This window comes from Salvelinus alpinus, chromosome 3 (genome assembly GCF_045679555.1).
Source record: "Salvelinus alpinus chromosome 3, SLU_Salpinus.1, whole genome shotgun sequence".
Lineage (NCBI taxonomy): Eukaryota > Metazoa > Chordata > Actinopteri > Salmoniformes > Salmonidae > Salvelinus > Salvelinus alpinus.
In genome coordinates, this window is record NC_092088.1 from 61,802,904 (window position 1) to 61,824,785 (window position 21,882).

A 21,882-nucleotide genomic window follows, 5' to 3' on the forward strand; every position below is an offset into this window, starting at 1 on the left:
TTCACCAATTCTAGAATCCCAATCTCCAATTAAGACTCTGCCAGATTCTACATTACATGACATTACATGACGTGTCAATCTAAAGTAGAGCACCGGCTACATCACATGTACTTTAACTAAATCCCTCTGCAGTATTCATCTCAGTCCCCAGATCTGATCCTCTGCTTTTTGCTTAATATGTGTGGGTCTGTGGGTCTGAAAATAGCCCCAGATTAGTGCTGGTGGCTGGGTGGCTGGATGGGTTTGTGTCCCAAATGGCATCCTATTCCCTATTTAGTGCACTTTTGACCAGTGTCTATAGGGCTCTGGTCAAAAGTAGTGCACTACTGTATATAAGAAATATGGTTCCATTTGGGACATACTCTCTGTGTATTTAGGTTGCTGGGATCTAAGGCTACTGAGTTGTTTATGGCTTTTATATGATTTTTCCTGATAATTCATGTAGTTGAATTGATTCTCTGGATTTACTGTAGTTAAAGCCAATGGGATTAGCTAACACAGCGGTTTGTTGTTTTAAAGTTTTGAAAGTCTCTGAAAAAGTTTGGTTACTTTTTGATCCCGTGACACGGTTAGCCTCAGTTGCTGGTACCGCTATATCTGTCCAGGGATACTGCCAACCAAAAGTTTGAAGAGACGCTTGGCGTAGCAGCTAGCCTAGCTGCTAACTAGCTCTCAAGCTAGCAAGGTTTCCTTTACAGATTGAACACACGCAGTTAGCCCTTGTGGCTGGGACAGCAGATTGACCCAGGCTTGTGGCTGTCTGAATCCCTGCTGTTTGCTGCTGCTTAAATCTTGCATTGGCATGCAATCCTACCATGGCATCCAAAGCCAAAGGTGGGAGTCATGGAGGGGACAGTATTTCTCTATCACAGGTGAAGGATCTTTTAAACAAACAAAAAGAGTTTGTTGCAAGCAGTTGTTACAACAATAGGAAAATAGCTTCAAGAGCTTTGTCCAAATACTGATGGACTCAACTAACAAAATAATAGACGATCTGACCAGAAAGGTCCAGGACCTTCAAGAATTGTTTGCAAGGAGAGGATGTCCTGAAAGAAACTTGCAGCAAGATGACAAAAAACTGTAAATTCTCTCGCTGACATCAGCACTCTCTCTGTGAATCATTATTAACAACGCCTGGAAAAAACGACTATCTAAAGGGACAAGCCAGGAGGAATAACATTGTTGTGAATGACATACCAGCGTCTTCACATGAGAGCTTGACCGAGTCTGAGGAGAAAATACGAAAAAATGATCACTGAAAAGCTGCCGATGGATCATACGAAGATTGAGGTGGAACGCGCCCACAGGTCTGGAAAACATGTAACCAGCCTAGGTGACAGACTGAGGCCGATGGCTGTTCTGGAGAGAGCCAAGAACTTGAGAGGAACCAACATCATCGAGGACCTCTCTGAAGCTGTGTGCCAGAGGCAGAAAGAACTTATCCCAACTATGAAAGCTGTCAGAGAGCATGGGAACATTGCTTACATCTGCTACAACCAGCTCATTGTCCATCCTCCCTCCAAAAAGCCTGGGAGGAATGAGAGATCCAAGCCTCAGGGTCAGTAGCTCCAGCCCAACATCTCTCTCTCTCTCTCTCTCTCTCTCACACACACACACACACACACACACACACACACACACACACACACACACACACACACACACACACACACACACACACACACACACACACACACACACTTTTTTATTTTGTCTCCATATTATGTCTATCTCCAATAAGCTACCAATGCAAGGGCTAAGAATAGCCCATATTAGTATATGTAGCCTTAGAAATAAGGTTCATGAAAGAAAATAACTTGCTAACATCAGATAACATTCATATACTGGCCATCTCTGAAACTAATTCCTTTGATACAGCAGTAGCAATACAGGGATATAACATCTACAGAAAATACAGGAATGCCCATGGTGGAGGTGTTGCTGTATATGTTCAGAGTCATATTCCTGTAAAGCTTAGAGAGGATCTAATGTCAAATGTTGCTAAAGTGTTGCGGTTGCAAGTTCACCTGCCTCATCTAGAGCTTCTTATTTTGGGGTGCTGCTATAGGCCATCAAGTGCTAACAGTCAGTATTTGAATAATATGTGTGCAATGCTTGATAATGTGTGTGATGTTAACAGAGGTCTATTTTCTGGTTGACCTGAGCATAGACTGCTTAGCAACTAGCTGTCCTCTCAAGATGAAGCTTCTAACTGTGACTAAGGCCTGTAATATAACTCAGGTTATCACTCAACCAACTAGAGTGCATACCAATAGTGTTGGATCAGATCTTCACCAATGCTACAGAGCCTTGCTCCAAAGCAATATCAGTTTGCATTGTCTGTAGTGACCATAACATTGTGACAATAATAAGGAAAGCCAAAGTGCCAAAGGTTGGGCCTAAAGTCATTTATAAGAGATCATAGAAAATGTTATTTTGTTGAAGATGTAAAAAATGTATATTGGTCTCATGTGTATGAGGAATTGAATCCAGATGCAGCACTGGAAGTATTAAAACAAGTATTAATGCTAATTGTTGACAAGCATGCACCTGTTAGTTTCCTAACTGCGAGAATTATTAGAGTTTCCTGGATTGATGATGAATTTAAAAAAAATATGCTTCAAAGCAATTATGCCAAAGAGGTGGCAAAGAAGTCAGGCTGCTCAGCTGATTGGTTGACATGATGTAAATTGAGAAATATTGTGACTAAACATATATTACCAAACAAAGATAAATGACATAAAACACAATGGAAAAATACTTTGGAGTACCTTAAATGATGTCATGGGCAGAAAACCCAATTAATCTCCATCGTTCATTGAAGTTGATGGGTCATTTTTAACAAAACCTTTCGATATTGCCAATCATTTCAATGACTATTTCACTAGTAAAGTGGAAACTCAGAAGTGAAATGACAACATTGAACAGTGAACCATCATATTTTTGTATAAAATATCTCAAAATGAAAGTGAAGGATTGCTGTTTGGAATTTGGTCAAGTTTGTGTGGGAGAGGTGGAAAAACTATTGTTATCCATCAATAATGATAAGCCACCAGGTATAGACAACAGTGATTGGAAACTATTGAAAATGGTAGCAGACTGTATTACCGCTACTATTTGCTATATCTTTAACCAAAGCCCAAATGAGTTTGTGCCACAGGCGTGGAAGGAAGCTAAAGTAATTCCACTGCCTAAAAATAGTAAAGCACCATTTGCTGGCTCTAACAGTCGCCCAATCAGTTTGCTGCCTGTTCTTAGTAAACTGATGGATAGGATTGTGTTTGACCAAATACAATGCTATTTTTCAGAGAACAAGTTAACTACTGACTTTCAGCATGCAAATAGAGAAGGGCACTCAACTTCTACTGCACTGACTCTGACTGATGATTGGTTAAAAGAAATAGATAATAAGATTATAGTTGGAGATGTATTGTTAGATTTCAGCGCAGCCTTTGATGTTATTAATCATACATTTTTATTGAAAAAACTTTATATCACCTGCCATCACATGGTTGGAGAGTTATTTATCCAATAGAACCCAGAGAGCGTTCTTCAATGGAAGCTTCTCTAACATAAGATATGTACAGTGCACTGTCCCAGGTGGGCAGTTTCCTTGGGCCATTACTCTTCTCTATTTTAACAAAGGATTTGCCACTGGTCTTACATGAAGCTAGAATGACTATGTATGCAGATTCCACATGTCAGCACCCAAAGCCAGTGAGCTCACTTAAATTCTAAATAATGAGTTAAAGTCAGTATCAGAGTGGGTGATTAATAATAAACTGTTCTTGAATACATGGTATTTAAGACTGGTACGACCATTGAGCAAGTTGAGGAAGCTAAACTCCTAGGTGTATAACATTGGATGGTCAATTATCAAGTCATATTGACAAATTTCTTGTGAAGATGGGGAGGGGTATGTCTGTTATAAAAATATGTTCTGCTTTTTGACACAACAATCAACTGTATTAGTTGTTTAGGCTCTGGTCTTGTCCCATCTTGATTACTGTCCAGTAATATGGTCAAGTGCAGCGAAGAAAGACTTAGCCATGCTGCAGCTTGCTTAAAACAGAGCCCCTAACTGCACATACAGAACAAACATAAACAACATGCATGCCAGTCTTTTCTGGTTGAGGGTTGACGAGAGATTAACTGCTTCTCTTCTAGTTTTATGAGAAATATTACTGTGGTGAAAAATCTAGATTGTCTGCATAATCAAATAACATTCAGCTCAGACACCCATACATACCCCACAATACATACCACCAGGGGTCTCTTCTCAGTCCCCAAGTCCAAAACAAATTTCCGGCAACACACAGTTTTATACAGAGCCATGATTGCAAACAGCAAATGTACCTTGAAAAAACAGATTAAAAACACACGAACACACACATCATTTTTGTTGTTGTATTTTTTGTATAATTTTTTAGTTGCTTTGTTTGTATATCGTTGTATTTAAAATGTGTGTGACTGTCCTTGTCTATCAGTGTTTTGTTACTTGTCATGTTTTGTGTTTTTTGTGGACCCCAGGAAGAGTAGCTGCTGCTTCTGCAAAAGCTTATGGGGATCCAAATAAACAAATAAACAAACAGTGAACTCAGCCAGATGTTAGTCTGTACCAACTACAAAGACTTTATGATCGTGTGAAAAATGTGTGTTATGTATACAGCTCGTGGACTGTGGGATGGGAACTAGAGTTGGATGATTTGAGGACACACTATAAAACTGAGGAAAACATGACTTCATTCTGATTACACAATAAACTCTGATTTCAACTCCACTTATGAGGTTCACTGGTGGTCACTTTCATCAAACTACCAATACGTGTCTTTAACATAAGTTTTGCATCATTAGAGAATATTATATTGTGTCCTTTGGTATTGAAACACTATACATTTACTTTTCAAATCTCCAGCTACTGTTTCTAAATGAGTTCCTCTTCTTCCCCATGCAGTGGCCAATGGAGGGCCTCCGTCCTCCTCCCAGGGATCTGACTCTTACTCCTCGGCCTCCTCCCTGTCTTCCACCCCCCTCAGCTCCCTTAGTGGTCTCTCCCAGGTCCTTTTCCCCCCCGCCTTTGGCTCCGACATGGTGGACGTCTGCATCTCCACTGAGGACCGCTCTCGCCGCACCAGCAGCTCCGAACGCACCGCAGAGACCGCCATGCAGACTGACCTACACCCCCCCTTGGACTCTAACGCACCCCACTCGCCTCATGGAAGGCTGGTTGCCATGGAAACAAGCCGGACGCTAGGCGCCACTGTGATTTTGAAGGACACACCAATTCGGGGGAAAGGAGAGGGTCCTGTGGAAAGGGGAGGGGCTGGAGATGGGGGAAGTGGCAAAGGGGGGATGTTGTCACCAGGGGAACAGGACGTGGCGCAGGACTCCCCGAAAACGGCGGTGCTTATGGCCCTGAGCAGACCGAGAAAGCCCATCAGACGATCCCAGAGCCATATCACAGTTACAGGTGAGGAGCAAAACTATGATCAGTTCATGTAAATAGTTCCCAGTCCACAGCGTATGATCCGCAAGAAATCCAAAGGTCTAAGAGAACAGAGGCCATGGAATCATAAATGGGAAATACATTGTTGTCAAAAAACAGTTTTTGGAATGTATCCCTCCCTCCTGTTTTTGATACATGAATAGGCATACCTGTATATCTAATCCTAACCCAGAGCAACTATCTCCTTCGCCACACTAGAGTTACCCAGAGTTCAGTTCAGTGCCTGTGGCTGTGGGTGCCTCTGGGTAATGAGATACGCCCTCTGAGCTTTAGGGAGATCCCCTCTGAGCTGGAGTCTGATGACCTGCACACGACCCCACTGGCCCTCCCTCTCACCAGGAAGTCAACGAAAACAACACTGAAGCCTTTTTCACACTATAGGGCCAACCCGAACCAAACTGTGTTGGCCAGGACATTTTTATTTCACATTGTCCTTTCCAGCATGGTTTCAGAACTATGGTGTATGCTTAACCAGGCCAGCATTGCACAGCTCGACTTTGCTCAATAGTGTGAATCAGGCATTACTGTCTGAGGGTGCATTTCAATAGTCTATGCTCTCCTCTCCTTCAACTGCACTGATCTGAAAACAAAGAAAAGGTGAAAGCAAAATGGTGGTGATACCGACAGTCGTGGCCAAAAGTTTTGAGAATGACACAAATATTAATTTCCAAAGTTTGCTGGTTCAGTGTCTTTAGATATTTTTGTCAGATGTTACTATGGAATACTGAAGTCATAAGTGTCAAAGGCTTTTATTGACAATTACACGAAGTTGATGCAATTAGTCAATATTTGCAGTGTTGACCCTTCTTTTTCAAGACCTCTGCAATCCGCCCTGGCATGTTGTCAATTAACTTCTGGGCCACATCCTGACTGATGGCAGCCCATTCTTGCATAATCAATGCTTGGAGTTTGTCAGAATTTGTGGGTTTTTGTTTGTCCACCCGCCTCTTGAGGATTGACCACAAGATCTCAATGGGATTAAGGTCTGGGGAGTTTCCTGGCCTTGGAGCCAAAATATCAATGTTTTCTTCCCCGAGCCACTTAGTTATCACTTTTGCCTTATGGCAAGGTGGTCCATCGTGTTGGAAAAGGCATCGTTCGTCACCAAACTGTTCCTGGATGGTTGGGAGAAGTTGCTCTCGGAGGATGTGTTGGTACCATTCTTTATTCATGGCTGTGTTCTTAGGCAAAATTGTGAGTGAGCCCACTCCCTTGGCTGAGAAGCAATCCCACACATGAATGGTCTCAGGATGCTTTACTGTTGGCATGACACAGGACTGATGGTAGCACTCACCTTGTCTTCTCCGGACAAGCTTTTTTCCGGATGCCCCAAACAATCGGAAAGGGCATTCATCAGAGAAAATGACTTTACCCCAGTCCTCAGCAATCCAATCCCTGTACCTTTTGCAGAATATCAGTCTTTCCCTGATGTTTTTCCTGGAGAGAAGTGGCTTCTTTGCTGCCCTTCTTGACACCAGGCCATCCTCTAAAAGTCTTTGCCTCACTGTGCGTGTAGATGCACTCACACCTGCCTGCTGTCATTCCTGAGCAAGCTCTGTACTGGTGGTGCCCCGATCCCGCAGCTGAATCAACTTTAGGAGACAGTCCTGGTGCTTGCTGGACTTTCTTGGGCGCCCTGAAGCCATCTTAACAACAATTGAACCGCTCTCCTTGAAGTTCTTGATGATCCGATAAATGGTTGATTTAGGTGCAATATCCTTGCCTGTGAAGCCCTTTTTGTGCAAAGCAATGATGACGGTTCGTGTTTCCTTGCAGGTAACCATGATTGACAGAGGAAGAACAATGATTCCAAGCACCACCCTCCTTTTGAAGCTTACAGTCTGTTATTCGAACTCAATCAGCATGACGGAGAGATCACCAGCCTTATCCTCGTCAACACTCACACCTGTGTTAACGAGAGAATCACTGACATGATGTCAGCTGGTCCTTTTGTGGCAGGGCTGAAATGCAGTGGAAATGTTTTTTGGGGATTCAGTTCATTTGCATGGCAAAGAGGGACTTTGCAATGAATTGCAATTCATCTGATCACTCTTCATAACATTCTGGAGTATATGCAAATTGCCATCATACAAACTGAGGCAGCAGACTTTGTGAAAATTTATATTTGTGTCATTCTCAAAACTTTTGGCCACGACTGTACAGTAACAGGTACAGTGGGGAGAACAAGTATTTGATACACTGCCGATTTTGCAGGTTTTCCTACTTATAAAGCATTTAGAGGTCTGTAATTTTTATCATAGGTACACTTCAACTGTGAGAGACGGAATCTAAAACAAAAATCCAGAAAATCACATTGTATGATTTTTAAGTAATTAATTTGTATTTTATTGCATGACATAAGTATTTGATCACCTACCAACCAGTAAGATTTCCGGCTCTCACAGACCTGTTAGTTTTTCTTTACGACGCCCTCCTGTTCTCCACTCATTACCTGTATTAACTGCACCTGTTTGAACTCGTTACCTGTATAAAAGACACCTGTCCACACACTCAATCAAACAGACTCCAACCTCTCCACAATGGCCAAGACCAGAGAGCTGTGTAAGGACATCAGGGATAAAATTGTAGACCTGCACAAGGCTGGGATGGGCTACAGGACAATAGGCAAGCAGCTTGGTGAGAAGGCAACAACTGTTGGCGCAATTATTAGAAAATGGAAGAAGTTCAAGATGACGGTCAATCACCCTCGGTCTGGGGCTCCATGCAAGATCTCACCTCGTGGGGCATCAATGATCATGAGGAAGGTGAGGGATCAGCCCAGAACTACACGGCAGGACCTGGTCAATGACCTGAAGAGAGCTGGGACCACAGTCTCAAAGAAAACCATTAGTAACACACTACGCCGTCATGGATTAAAATCCTGCAGCGCACGCAAGGTCCCCCTGCTCAAGCCAGCGCATGTCCAGGCCCGTCTGAAGTTTGCCAATGACCATCTGGATGATCCAGAGGAGGAATGGGAGAAGGTCATGTGGTCTGATGAGACAAAAATAGAGCTTTTTGGTCTAAACTCCACTCGCTGTGTTTGGAGGAAGAAGAAGGATGAGTACAACCCCAAGAACACCATCCCAACTGTGAAGCATGGAGGTGGAAACATCATTCTTTGGGGCTGCTTTTCTGCAAAGGGGACAGGACGACTGCACCGTATTGAGGGGAGGATGGATGGGGCCATGTATCGCGAGATCTTGGCCAACAACCTCCTTCCCTCAGTAAGAGCATTGAAGATGGGTCGTGGCTGGGTCTTCCAGAATGACAACGACCCAAAACACACAGCCAGGGCAACTAAGGAGTGGCTCCGTAAGAAGCATCTCAAGGTCCTGGAGTGGCCTAGCCAGTCTCCAGACCTGAACCCAATAGAAAATCTTTGGAGGGAGCTGAAAGTCCGTATTGCCCAGCGACAGCCCCGAAACCTGAAGGATCTGGAGAAGGTCTGTATGGAGGAGTGGGCCAAAATCCCTGCTGCAGTGTGTGCAAACCTGGTCAAGAACTACAGGAAACGTCTGATCTCTGTAATTGCAAACAAAGGTTTCTGTACCAAATATTAAGTTCTGCTTTTCTGATGTATCAAATACTTATGTCATGCAATAAAATGTTAATTAATTACTTAAAAATCATACAATGTGATTTTCTGGATGTTTGTTTTAGATTCCGTCTCTCACAGTTGAAGTGTACCTATGATAAAAATTACACACCTCTACATGCTTTGTAAGTAGGAAAACCTGCAAAATCGGCAGTGTATCAAATACTTGTTCTCCCCACTGTATTTGATTTTACCCGATGGCTACTTTATGCAGATGAGGGAAAGGACACAAAGAAAGTCACTTCAGACTATTGAGATGCACCCAGAGTCATACTTTTGTTAATGTTATCCAGATGACTGCGGCAGAGGTTTCAAAATAACAGTGAATGTAACCATCTGTGTACAATACATCAATATTACCGGGTTCTTGTCTACTAGGAATGATTTACTGGAGAGGGCAGAGAATGTGACTGGATGAGAGATGAACAGTCTTTAACCTCTTACTGAAGAGTGTATCATCCACTTGTATTGGCCAGTGTGAGCATAGAACCATGCAAAGTCTAATGAATTATACTTTGAAATAACAAACACATACAATTATTTTTGTCATTTTTCTCTGTGAACCTCAATCTGGCAAAGGTACATCCACAAGCAAAGCATTTAACAAAGACCCATTTAACAAAGACAAAGAGATTACTTGTAACAAATGGGCTTTTCACATGGTAGTATTTGATTTAATTTAGTCAATTTACTTTAAAGGTGAATATGCAGAAATCGTGCCGCCATTTCCTGGTTGCTAAAATGTATATTTTAGATTTTTTACTTTATTTATCAATTTTCAGATATAACAACAAAAACAGTACAACCGCAACCCCTCATTCTCCCATCCATCCATCCATCCCCTCCCTCCCTCACTCCCTTCCTCCCTCCCAACCACCCACCCATCAAGGCATCTATAAAAGTAAGTTAAATAGGAAAGAAAAACAGAAACTAACAGTAATAGAAACAAAAACGATGGGGGAAAAAAGTTCAATAAAGATTATCAGCACAAATGACCACTAGAACAGACATGACTTGCTTACCAAACTATGCAAGTTACACTAAGTAAAAGGCAGGCTCGCCACATATTGTATTAATGGGGACCAGATTAAGTCTAACTTTTGTCGGGACCCATGCACAGTGTACCTAACCTTCTCCAGAGGCAGAGATGACATCACCTCCTTAACCCACTGCATAAAGGAGGGCGGCTTTGCAGTCTTCCAGTGAAAGAGGACAAGGCGGCGAGCTAGCAGAGTGGCGTGGTAGCATTCTGGTCTAGAGGAAGTTCCCCAAAAATGTCAGTGACTAGGTTGGGGCTAACAGTTGTATTACACATATGTGAGAATGTCTCAAAAATGGGGTCCCAGAGGCCACTCAAAGATTGGCATGACCAAAACGTGTGTCCCACAGTCGCTGCATCTCAAACACTTGGGGTCAACATTTGGGTATATTTTTGCCAATCTGTCATTTGAGTAATGGAGACGGTGCAAAACCTTAAACTGAATAAGCCCATGCCTTATTCAAAATGATGATGTGTGGGTACACTCAATACTTTGTTGCCATATATCATCGGGTAGCTCGCCACCTATGTCTTGCTCCCATGCAGATTTTGTACTTGAAAAGAAATGCGGATTAATGTTCTGTATTATGTTGTATAATCTCGAGATTGCGCCCTTCAGATAAGGGTTAAGATCTAAGCACCTCTCGGCTGGACACTTAGTAGGCTCGAGTGTAAATGAATCTAAATCTTTTTTTGGCAAAGCTGTGAGTTTAAAGGTATCTAAAAATGTGTTGGGTATTGGGAATATTACGGTCAACCCTCAGAGTATCGAATGAGACCAACGTGTTATCAACAAATAGGTCACAAAAATAACACCAGACCGCTCCTGTGCCAGAACTGGAATGTCGTGTCAATCTGTGACGCTGGGAAGAGATGATTAAATGTTAATGGAGAGCAGCCGCTTGCTTGTTTAAGGATAAAGTGACTTCGGAATTGGGACCAGATTTTAAGGGAGGGTTGCTAAAATTCTAAAAGTTCACCTAATTTCAGTTTATGTGACTAAATAAGCAATGTGTAGTGTAGAGAATCAATGTACATTCTAAACCGCTGTGAAGTATATTGTCAACAACCAAAAATATTGTATTTTCAGCATTTTGAAAGATGCAAAAACTAAATTTAAGAACGGGAAGCATAGAAATAGCACACATATAACAGATCTACAGTGCATTCGGAAAGTATTCAGACCTATTGACTTTATCCACATTTTGTTACGTTACAGCCTTATTCTAAAATGGATAAAAATTTGTTTTTTTCTCATCAATCTACACACAATAAACCATAATGACAAAACAAAAACAGGTTTGTAGAATTTTTTGCAAATGTATTTTTTAAATTTTATTTATCGTATTTACATGAGTATTCAGACCCTTTACTCAGTACTTCGTTGAAGCACCTTTGGCAGCGATTACAGCCTAGAGTCTTCTTGGGTATGACTCTACAAGCTTGGCACACCTGTATTTGGGCACTTTCTCCCATTCTTCTCTGTAGATCCTCTCAAGCTCTGTCAGGTTGGATGGGGAGCGTTGCTGCACAGCTATTTTCAGGTCACTCCAGAGATGTTCGATCGGGTTCTGGGCTATGGCTGGGCCACTCAAGGACATTCAGAGACTTGTCCCAAAGCCACTCCTGCGTTGTCTTGGCAGTGTGCTTAGGGTCGTTGTCCTGTTGGAAGGTGAACCTTCGCCCCAGGCTGAGGTCACCTCCCTGACCAAGGCCCTTCTCCCCTGATTTCTCAGTTTGGCCTGGCGGCCAGCTCTAAGAAGAGTCTTGGTGGTTCCAAACTTCCTCCATTCCAGAATGATGGAGGCCGCTGTGTTCTTGGGGACCTTCAATGCTGCAGAAATGTGTTGGTACCCTTCCCCAGATCTGTGCCTCGACACAATCCGGGCTCGGTGCTCTTCGACCTCATGGCTTTGTTTTTTCTCTGACATGCACTGTCAAATGTGGGACCTTATATAGACAGGTGTGTGCCTTTCCAAATCATGTCCAATCAATTTAATTTACCACAGGTGGACTTCAATCAAGTTGTAGAAACATCTCAAGGATGATTAATGGAAACAGGATTCAGTAGTTCAATTTCGAAAAGGGAAGGGGTTGGAATACTTTCTGAATGCACTGTACTTCTTCTTAGACTGGCTTTCAACGAGAATGACAGATATATAACTCACATTTCTATGTCAATTTAGTTGGGTTTCCCAAAAATGTGCAGCTTTAACAAGTGAAATTGTTCTGCTCCTTAACCACTCATTTGATACCAGAGCCTTCATGTCATAACTCTTCCTAACTGTTAGGAGTCGCCTGATATCTCCCATCTATCCTACAGCATACTGAACAAAAATATAAACACAACATGTAAAGTGTTTGTCCCATGTTTCATTAGCTGAAATTAAAGATCTCAGAAATGTTCCAAATGCACAAAAACGCACAAAAATTTCAAAAATTTGTGCACACATTTGTTTACATCCCTGTTAGTGAGTATTTCTCCTTTGCCAAGATAATCCATCCACCTGACAGGTGTGGCATATCAAGAAGCTGATTAAATAGCATGATCATTACACAGGTGCACCTTGTGGTGGGGACAATAGGAGGCCACTCTAAAATGTGCAGTTTTGTCACAGAACACAATGCCACAGATGTTTTCAGGGAATGTGCATTTTAAATGCTGACTGCAGGAATGTCCACCAGAGCTGTTGCCAGAGAATTGAATGTTCATTTCTCTACCACAAGACACCTCCAATGTCGTTTTAGAGAATTTGGCAGTACTTCCAACCAACCTCAGAACCGCAGACTAGTGTAACCACGCTAGCCCAGGACCTCCACATCCGGCTTCTTTACCTGTGGGATCGTCTGCAGCCACCCGGACAGCTAATGAAAAAAATCTATTTTGTGGGGAAAACCGAATTCTGATTGGCTGGGCCTGGCTCCCCAGTGGGTGGACCTGGGACCGAAGAAGGTGGGTCTATGCGCCCCTGCCCAGTCATGTGAAATCCATATATTAGGGCCTAATTGATTATTCTTTATTAACAGTGTACTGGAAACACTCAACCATTGCTACTCCAACTTCCGGGATGCCTACAAGGCCCTTCCCTGCCCTCCTTTCGTCAAATCTGACCACGACTCCATTTTGCTCCTCCATTCCCATAGGCAGAAACTCAGTGGCGTGCCGTGGGCCTGGGGCCTAGGCCTTCAGTGAGGTACTACACAGTCCCACCCGAATTAATCCACCTCTTATTACCATCATTATGCCATGGCTCTAGACACTATACATTTAGACAGAAACGCAGTATAACCAGGCGTTGCGTCACCTTGAAATTGACAAATTGACATTTTTGGGTAAACAGTGTTTAACAGACAACTCAAGTTTGCAAAGCCAGTGTGGCTCCAAACACCAAATCGATCACTTGCAAATAATAGGCATTCCCAGCAGTACAGTTTGCAGTGCTTCTCGGAGCCTGTGAGCAATTGACAGCGCTCGTAGTTGAAACTTTGAAAGTGGCGAGCGAACGAACCCCTTTCCCGCCTGTGACAGGCTTTGTGGCGTCGGGCGACCTCTCCTTACAATGTCTAACTTTTCTTGAAAAGTTCGTCTTGAGAATGGCGTTATAATTATATCCTCGACCAAATCGATATCTTCTCCTCCTTCCGCCATTGTGGGTTGAAAAAACAGCTTAGTAGAACGCGAATTAATTCGTTTATCAAATTCAGTTTCCTAGATCTGCATAGACCTGCCCATAGGACCTGCCTCTCAATATTGGTAATCCAATCAAAAGACGTGGACGCACTACGCCTGCTAGCTGGCTCCTGTGTAACACTGGAGCCAACCAGCAGGCGTACAATAGCCAACTCTAAAGCTGATTGGTTGACACAAAATTTTAATTTCCATTCACTTTAAGCTACAAGCGCCCACACTGTTGATTCTGAAGGCCTGAGGGCAGATTTTAGACCCCTGGCAACACATGATGGCTGAATATGATTGGATAAAAGATCTAACATAAAGACCAGCCCTCCAAATCTCAACCTGGGGCTGGAAGCAGTGCAACCAAGAGGAAAGCTATGAAATGAAGAGTATAACTCTTACTCTGGGGAATAATTTAATACATATTTGTGGGAAAATATATTTAAAAAAAATATATATTCTGATGATGTTTAGGCCAGCAGAGAAGGCCTTGCAGGCCCTGACGGCCCACCACTGCAGAAACTCAAACAAGAAGTACCCGTGATGAGGACTATTCAATGCTGGTCTGACCAATCGGAATCCACGCTTCAAGATTGTTTTGATCATGCAGACTGGGATATGTTCCAGGTAGTCTCCGAGAATAACATTGACGAATATACTGATACGGTGACTGAGTTTATCAGGAAGTGTATAGGAGATGTTGTATCCTATTAAAACCTACCCTAACCAGAAACCGTAGATAGATGGCAAAATTCACGCAAAACTGAACGTGCAAACCACCACACTTAACCATGGCAAGTGGACTGGGAATATGGCTGATTAAAAACAGTGTAGTTATTCCCTCCGCAAGGCAATCAAACAGGCAAAGCGTCAGTATAGAGACAAAGTGGAGACGCAATTCAACGGCTCAGACATGAGTTGTATGTGGCAGGGTCTACAGACAATCACGGACTACAAAAGAAAAACCAGCCATGTCACGGACACCGACGTCTTGTTTCCGGACAAGCTAAACACCTTCTTCGCCCGCTTTGAGGATAACACAGTGCCACCAACGCGGCCTGCTACCAAGGACTGTGGGCTCTCCATCTCCGTGGCCGACGTGAGTAAGACATTTAAGCGTGTTAACCCTCGCAAGGCTGCCGGCCCAGACGGCATGCCTGGCCGCATCCTCAGAGCATGCGCAGACCAGCTAGCTGGTGTGTTTACCGACATATTCAATCTCTCCGTACCCCAGTCTGCTGTCCCCACAGACATCAAGATGTCCACCATTGTTCCTGTACCCAAGAAAGCTAAGGTAACTGAACTAAATGACTATTGCCCCCAAGCACTCACTTCCGTCATCATGAAGTGCTTTGAGAGACTAGTCAAGGATCATATACCTCTAGCTTACCGGCCACCCTAGACCCACTTCAATTTGCTAACCGCCCCAATAGATCCACAGACGAAGCAATGCAAACTGCCCTATCCCATCTGGACAAGAGGAATACCTATGTAAGAATGATGTTCATTGACTATAGCTCAGCATTCAACTCCATAGTACCCTCCAAGCTCATCATTAAACTCAAGGCCCTGGGTCTGAACCCCACCCTGTGCAACTGAGTCCTGGACTTCCTGACGGGCCACCCCTATGTGGTGAAGGTAGGAAACACGTCCACTTCGCTAATCCTCAACACTGGGGCCCAACAAGGGTGCGTGCTCAGCCCCCTCATGTACTCCCTGTTCACCCATGACTGCGTGGCCACGCAAGCCTCCAACTCAATCATCAAGTTTGCAGACGACACAACAGTAGGGGCTTGTTTACCAACAATGATGAGACAGCCTACAGGGAGGAGGTGAGGGCTCTGGGAGTGTGGTGCCAGGAAAACAACCTCACGCTCAACGTCAACAAAACAAAAGAGATGATCGTGGACTTCAGGAAACAGCAGAGGGAGCACCCCCCTTATCCACATTGACGGGACTGCAGTGGAGAAGGGGAAAAGCTTCAAGTTCCTCGGCATACACATCACTGACAAACCTAAATGGTCCACCCACACAGACAGTGTGGTGAAGAAGGCGCAACAGCGCCTCTTCAACCTCAGGATGCTGAAGAAATTAGGCGTGTCACCTAAAACTCTCTCAAACATTTACAGATGCACAATTGAGAGCATCCTGTTGGGCTGTATCGCCACCTGGTACGACAACTGCACCGCCCACAACCACAGGGCTCTGCAGAGGGTGGTGGGGTCTGTCCAAAACATCACTGGGGGCAAACTACCTGCACTCCAGGACACCTACAGACTCAATGTCACAGGAAGGCCCAAAAAATCATCAAGGACAACAACCACCCGAGCCACTGCCTGTTCACCCCTCTATTATCCAGAAGGTGAGGTCAGTACAGGTGCATCAAAGCTGGGACCAAGAGACTGAAAAACAGCTTCTATCTCAAGGCCATCAGACTGTTAAATAGCCATCAATAACACATTAGAGGCTGCTGCCTACATACATAGACTTGAAGTCACTGGCCACTTTAATAAATGGAACACTAGTCACTTTAATAATGTTTACATATTTTGCATTACTCATCTTATATGTATATACTGTATTCTGTTCTACTGTATCTTAGGTCTGTGCTGATCTGACATTGCTCGTCCATATATTTATACTACCGTTCAAAGTTTAGGGTCACATAGAAATGTCCTTGTTTTTGAAAGAAAAGCAAAAAAATTGTCCATTTAAAATAACATGAAATTGATCAGAAATACAGTGTAGACATTGTTAATGTTGTAAATGACTATTGTAGCTGGAAACGGCAGATTTTTTAAATGAAATATCTACGTACAGTAGGCGTACAGAGGCCCATTATCAGCAACCATCACTCCTGTGTTCCAATGACACGTTGTGTTAGCTTAGCCAAAAAAGGCTAATTGACCATTAGAAAACCATTTTGTAATTATGTTAATACAGCTGAAACATGTTGTTCTGATTAAAGAAGCAATAAAACTGGCCTTCTTTAGACTAGTTGAGTATCTGGAGCATCAGCATTTGTGGGTTCGATTACAGGCTCAAAATAGCCAGAAACAAAGAACTTTCTTCTGAAACTCATCAGTCTATTCTTGTTCTGAGAAATGAAGGCTAACATAGTCTGGGACAGTTGTGGGATGCGATAGATCCTAAATTAATACAACCACTAGCATAAAAAAAGCATTTTAAAAAACGCTTTATGCAATGTGCCGGACATAACAGATCAGAACATTTAGCTTGAAATGTTTCCAAACTATTAGGGTAATTCTTCACATTATAAGCACAGCAATGCGCACATGTTAGTAGGCTATAAGCGGAATGTTCCATTAGCTGAAAACACAATTATCAAAAGTGACCGCAAAAGCAATTATGCATGTAATGCTTTTATTATAAAGGTGCATTTTTGTGATGAAAATGATCTTCCCCAAACTTTACTCAAGCGCTGCTTATATATGCCAGTTTTCTCTACACCACTTGTAAAGCGGATTAATGAGCTTTATTATATTAAGAAGTTATTTGCCCACTTCAGTTGTGATACAAACCTTGTCAAAACCATATAGGCCTATCAGCTAGGCTACATGAGGTGTGCTACTATGAATTGAAAAAGTTGGGGGAAAAAGCATTGTTTCTTATGCTTGGCATCATTCACAAGTGATAATATATCATTCACAAGTGATAGGCTAATATTGTCACCCATCAGACTATTCCTGATTTAATCTTGTCTTTACATATACTAAATAATATGTGTAAAATTTGTTTTGATTCAGAATGGACCATTATCATGCACCTGCATCGAAACGGGCAGCGGGAAAAAATAAATGTAATCTATGCACTTGAATATATCGAATGGAGGACGGTAGGCTAAACTCCTGTTGTAAATATAAGCAATGTGCTTAATATTAGGAAAGGTGAGAAATAAATACAGTAGACCTAGCCTATAGAAAGCTTTTTAGTAGATGCCATCACTCTGTTTTCTCGCGCAAATGCATAGCCTATAGAAATGTTGTGCAACATGAGCTCATGGGCTCTCATGAAGTGTTTGATTAGATTTCCAATTACATTTGCATTGACGTCAGAGTGATTAGAGGGACAATAGAGTGCTGAGGACCAGGCAGTTAGAAGGTTTGGTAGGCTATTAATCTTGGGGGTAGGTGTCCCGCTAGCGGGATTGAAGCCGACAACATCCGGGGGAAATTGGAGGGCGCGCAATTAATATAATTTTTTGTAATATTAAACATTCATGAACATCTTATATCATTTAAAAGCTTATGTTCTTGTTAATCCAGCTGCATTGTCAGATTTCAAAAAGGCTTCACGGCGAAAGCATACCATGCGATTATCTGAGGACAGTGCCCCACATCAAGATATTTTTCAACCAGCACAGGCTTCACAAAATCACAAATAGCGATTAAATAAATCACTTACCTTTGAAGATCTTCCTCTTTTGTTCAATAAAATTCTTCTTTATATGCCAAAAAGTCAGTTTAGTTGGCGCCATTGATTTCAGTAATCCACTCGTTCAAAATGCAGACAAAGGAGTCCAAAAAGCTACCGGTAAACTTCGTCCAAACAAGTCGAACAACATTTCTATTTAATCCTCAGGTAGTCTAAAATGTAAATAAACTGTAATATTTAACACAGAAAGTACTATGTTCAATAGGAAAGGAACATTTGTAAGCACACGCCTTCTCCCTCGCACGCCGAAAGACTGATTTGGTCCAGGTGCTCTTCCAACAAAAACACCAAATACTTGTTAGTTTTTCAAAAAAGAACCCTGATACCTTGAATAACCTTGACTGTTGACATCTCGTGGAAGCCATAGGAATTGCAATTTGGGTGACGGACATAGGGGTTTCCAAAAGGTTTCCATAATAAGAGCCTGGGAGCTGAATTAACTAATTCTGGTCGGATTTTCTTGGGATTTCCGCATGCCCTATCAATTCTGTTATAGTCTCAGACATTGTTTTAACAGTTTTAGAAACGTCAGAGTGTTTTCTATCCAATGCTACCAATTACATGCATATCCTGGCTTCTGGGCCTGAGTAACAGGCAGTTTACTTTGGGCACATCAGTCAGGCGGAAATTCAGGATACTGCCCCCTAGCCCTAAGAAGTGACCAGCAGCAGCATCAGAGCTTGGAGAAGCCTAATTACCGTGACTACATGGAATTTGACTGCCTTCATGACTCGTGACCACCAGTGTGGCGGCAATACGGTCACCGCAACAGCCCTATTCATCAATGTTTGCTTCATTCATGTGACTGACCATACTGGGTCATTCTTCTCTCTAAACTGAGACCTTGAAACTGCTTCGTTCTCAAAACAAGGGTCTGGGCATACTGCCAAATTCCAGATACTGATAGTGAGGATTTGTCACTTGCATGAACACAGAAATTGGTTATTAGAAAAGCACAAACAAAGCATTTTCCGTCAGATTCCCCCCTCTTATCACTCAATATGTGATAATTATCATTACATTTTATAGGTAAACCTTAGCTTATAGCTTCTATCATACGGTTCTATACTTTTAAGTAAGGGAAATCAACACATAAAACCAGACACTTCATCATTTCAAACCCTTCATTCTGGGTTGTACAATTCTTCTTGTAAAACCATGGCTTAACACATTTGCTTCATACAGTTACACATATGCTTCATTACACAATTTCATTGATGGATTCTGGCAATGACATTTCTGCTGGAGCTTTTGTCGCGAGTGTCATGTTAATGACAGATCGGTATCTCAATGCATTTCTGGTCTAAAGTACTATAGATTTTGCAGCGTGCAGACCTCCACTCCACAGTAATCCCGATACCTCAAAATCAGTTAAGGGCACAGTTGTCCACCCCCCTCTCTCCCGGCACTCATTCTTCTGCCGTTTCAGTTCGTCCCAATGGCACATGTTAAAAGTGGATGGCCCTTGATAATGTCCCGAATTTCTCTCACCTGAGCCGCCACTGTCCTTTACAGTCCATTATGTCTTGTTCATTTTCCTACTAGTACACCAGCAGCATGAGAGAGGTTTGGAGGAGATCTCTCTCCATGCTCACTCCACTTGGACTCATGTGGCATGAGAGGCATGAGATAAAAGGCAGTTGATAGCTTTGAGTGGATGCGGTGTACTGGCTGCTGGCACGGACTCAGGTCTCACGGTAGAAGTAAGGACTATAGTGAACGCCATTGTCGCAATTACTTCAGCCGGTTAGAGGGGGTGAGGTTCACACTGTTCTCGGACGATTTATCCCTTCCATGCATCTAAATACCATCTGTGGTCACATTCAGCATAAACTCGAGAGAGGACAGACCAGAACAACAGTTTAGTTTAAGGCATTTCTGATTCAGGAAATCCAGACAAATTATTTACTTTATGACACATTTTTCACTGTATGACAAATTATTACTACTACCAATATTATTAATACAAATGTCTAAGACAAATGTCAAAGAGAAAACCAACACACAGTTAAAACAATTTATTTTCTCAAAATTGGCTTATACTCCCCTATCATGGCAATCTCACTGCAGAGTTACAGGGTGAGGAAGTCAGAGGGCTAATCCTTAGGGATACATCACAACTATCCAGCAGACCCAATCTGGTGCGATTTTTTATTGAAGCAAGACAAAAACAAAGTAAACAAAACAACAGCAATACACTTCTTCATATATCACTCGATATACTTCATATATCACTTGAGATGGGGAAAACTTAAATCTATTTTGAGTAACTGTCAACCACTACCAACATATTTCTTCTTTTTATAGGCAGGCATGTGAACAAAATCTATTTGCATATTTACCAAAGGCCCCCAGGGGACTGGTAATGCCCCCTTTGGACTCACATCGTGATTCATGCATCCCCAAAAAACAACACTGCCTGTTAAATCAAAATAACAAATACAATTAGAATTACAACCCTTGATGACTCCATCTTAACTTAATTGTATCCCATATGGTAATTCAAGGAACAGTAAAAAAGACTAGAGACAGGTGTCCCATATTCAGGGGCAGCGCTCACTCTCTCTCTTTCTCTCGTTCCCGAATCACACACAGGACTGTTGATAAATTCTAAACTTCTTCCTAATTTTCTAGTGTTTACATAGCCCATTTAAATCTCAGCCAATGTCGCTAGTCTTTCTAGCGAGGGTGATCAGGTCTCACCAGGAAGTCAGAACAGAGGTCAGAGATCATTCAAGCCCATTAAGTGATTGTTTGTTTCCCTGTACCTCAAACATCATTTAAAGATATTTCAAACATTTTGTGTACCTGATTTACATTGGGTTTTTCAGTACATTCCTTATGAAGGTGGGTTGTGTGTGGGTGGGTGCTGGCGTGTGTGCGGTAAAAATTGTAGGGTAAAAACAAACTAAATGGCCATGCCTTACTTAATTTGGGAGCTCCCTCAACAGCTGGATTCGGGCACCTTTACACTGCACAGTACAGTCTCAATAACTGCTCTCCTAAGGCACCTGCCTCAGGAAGCCCCTCAAAGGGAAAGACACAGAACCATTGGAAAACATATTTAAAAAAGACTTGGTAGTGGACATTCCATACGTTCTGGAAGAAAGAAAATAAACATCTTAATCGAGTTTACTGCATCTTGTGCAGGAAGTCTTGATAAACCCATGCGCATACAGAATTATACTTCAGACACATCAGATGATACAGTGTCCCGTCAAGCTGAATAGGCACCTTTTTAAAGTAAACAGTCTCAGAGCTCCTCTCTTGTAATCATTGTCATTTTGACCTGTTGCATTCACATACAGTTCTGTACAAACTGTCCCTGGGACATAAACTAGTCAAAATATGAAACCTGCTAGGACCTTCAAAAGGTTGGTGCAGGCTTATCAGCTCAATATTCATTACTAAAACATTTACTTGGAACTACTTATACTGGACACAGTTCCATGTAATGGAAACAGATTATTGTTTTAGATGACATTACTTACTTAAATCAATGGACACAGTTCTATGTAATGGAAACAGATGATTGTTTTTGATGAAATTACCTTCTTACTTAAACCACTGGTGCTACCCAAACTGTAGAACTGAGTAATAATAATTGG

The 21,882-nt window shown here is 42.3% G+C and overlaps 1 protein-coding gene across 1 annotated transcript in view; it reads left to right on the forward strand.

Annotated features, from left to right (window-relative positions):
- The window catches only part of LOC139571071 (PDZ domain-containing protein 7-like), a 52,196-nt gene that overhangs the window by 9,189 nt on the left and 21,125 nt on the right, over positions 1–21,882 (forward strand). Inside the window, exon 7 of the mRNA XM_071393588.1 lies at positions 4,955–5,470. Within this exon, the coding sequence (XP_071249689.1) occupies positions 4,955–5,470 (516 nt within the window). The remainder of the gene's footprint in view (positions 1–4,954; positions 5,471–21,882) is intronic.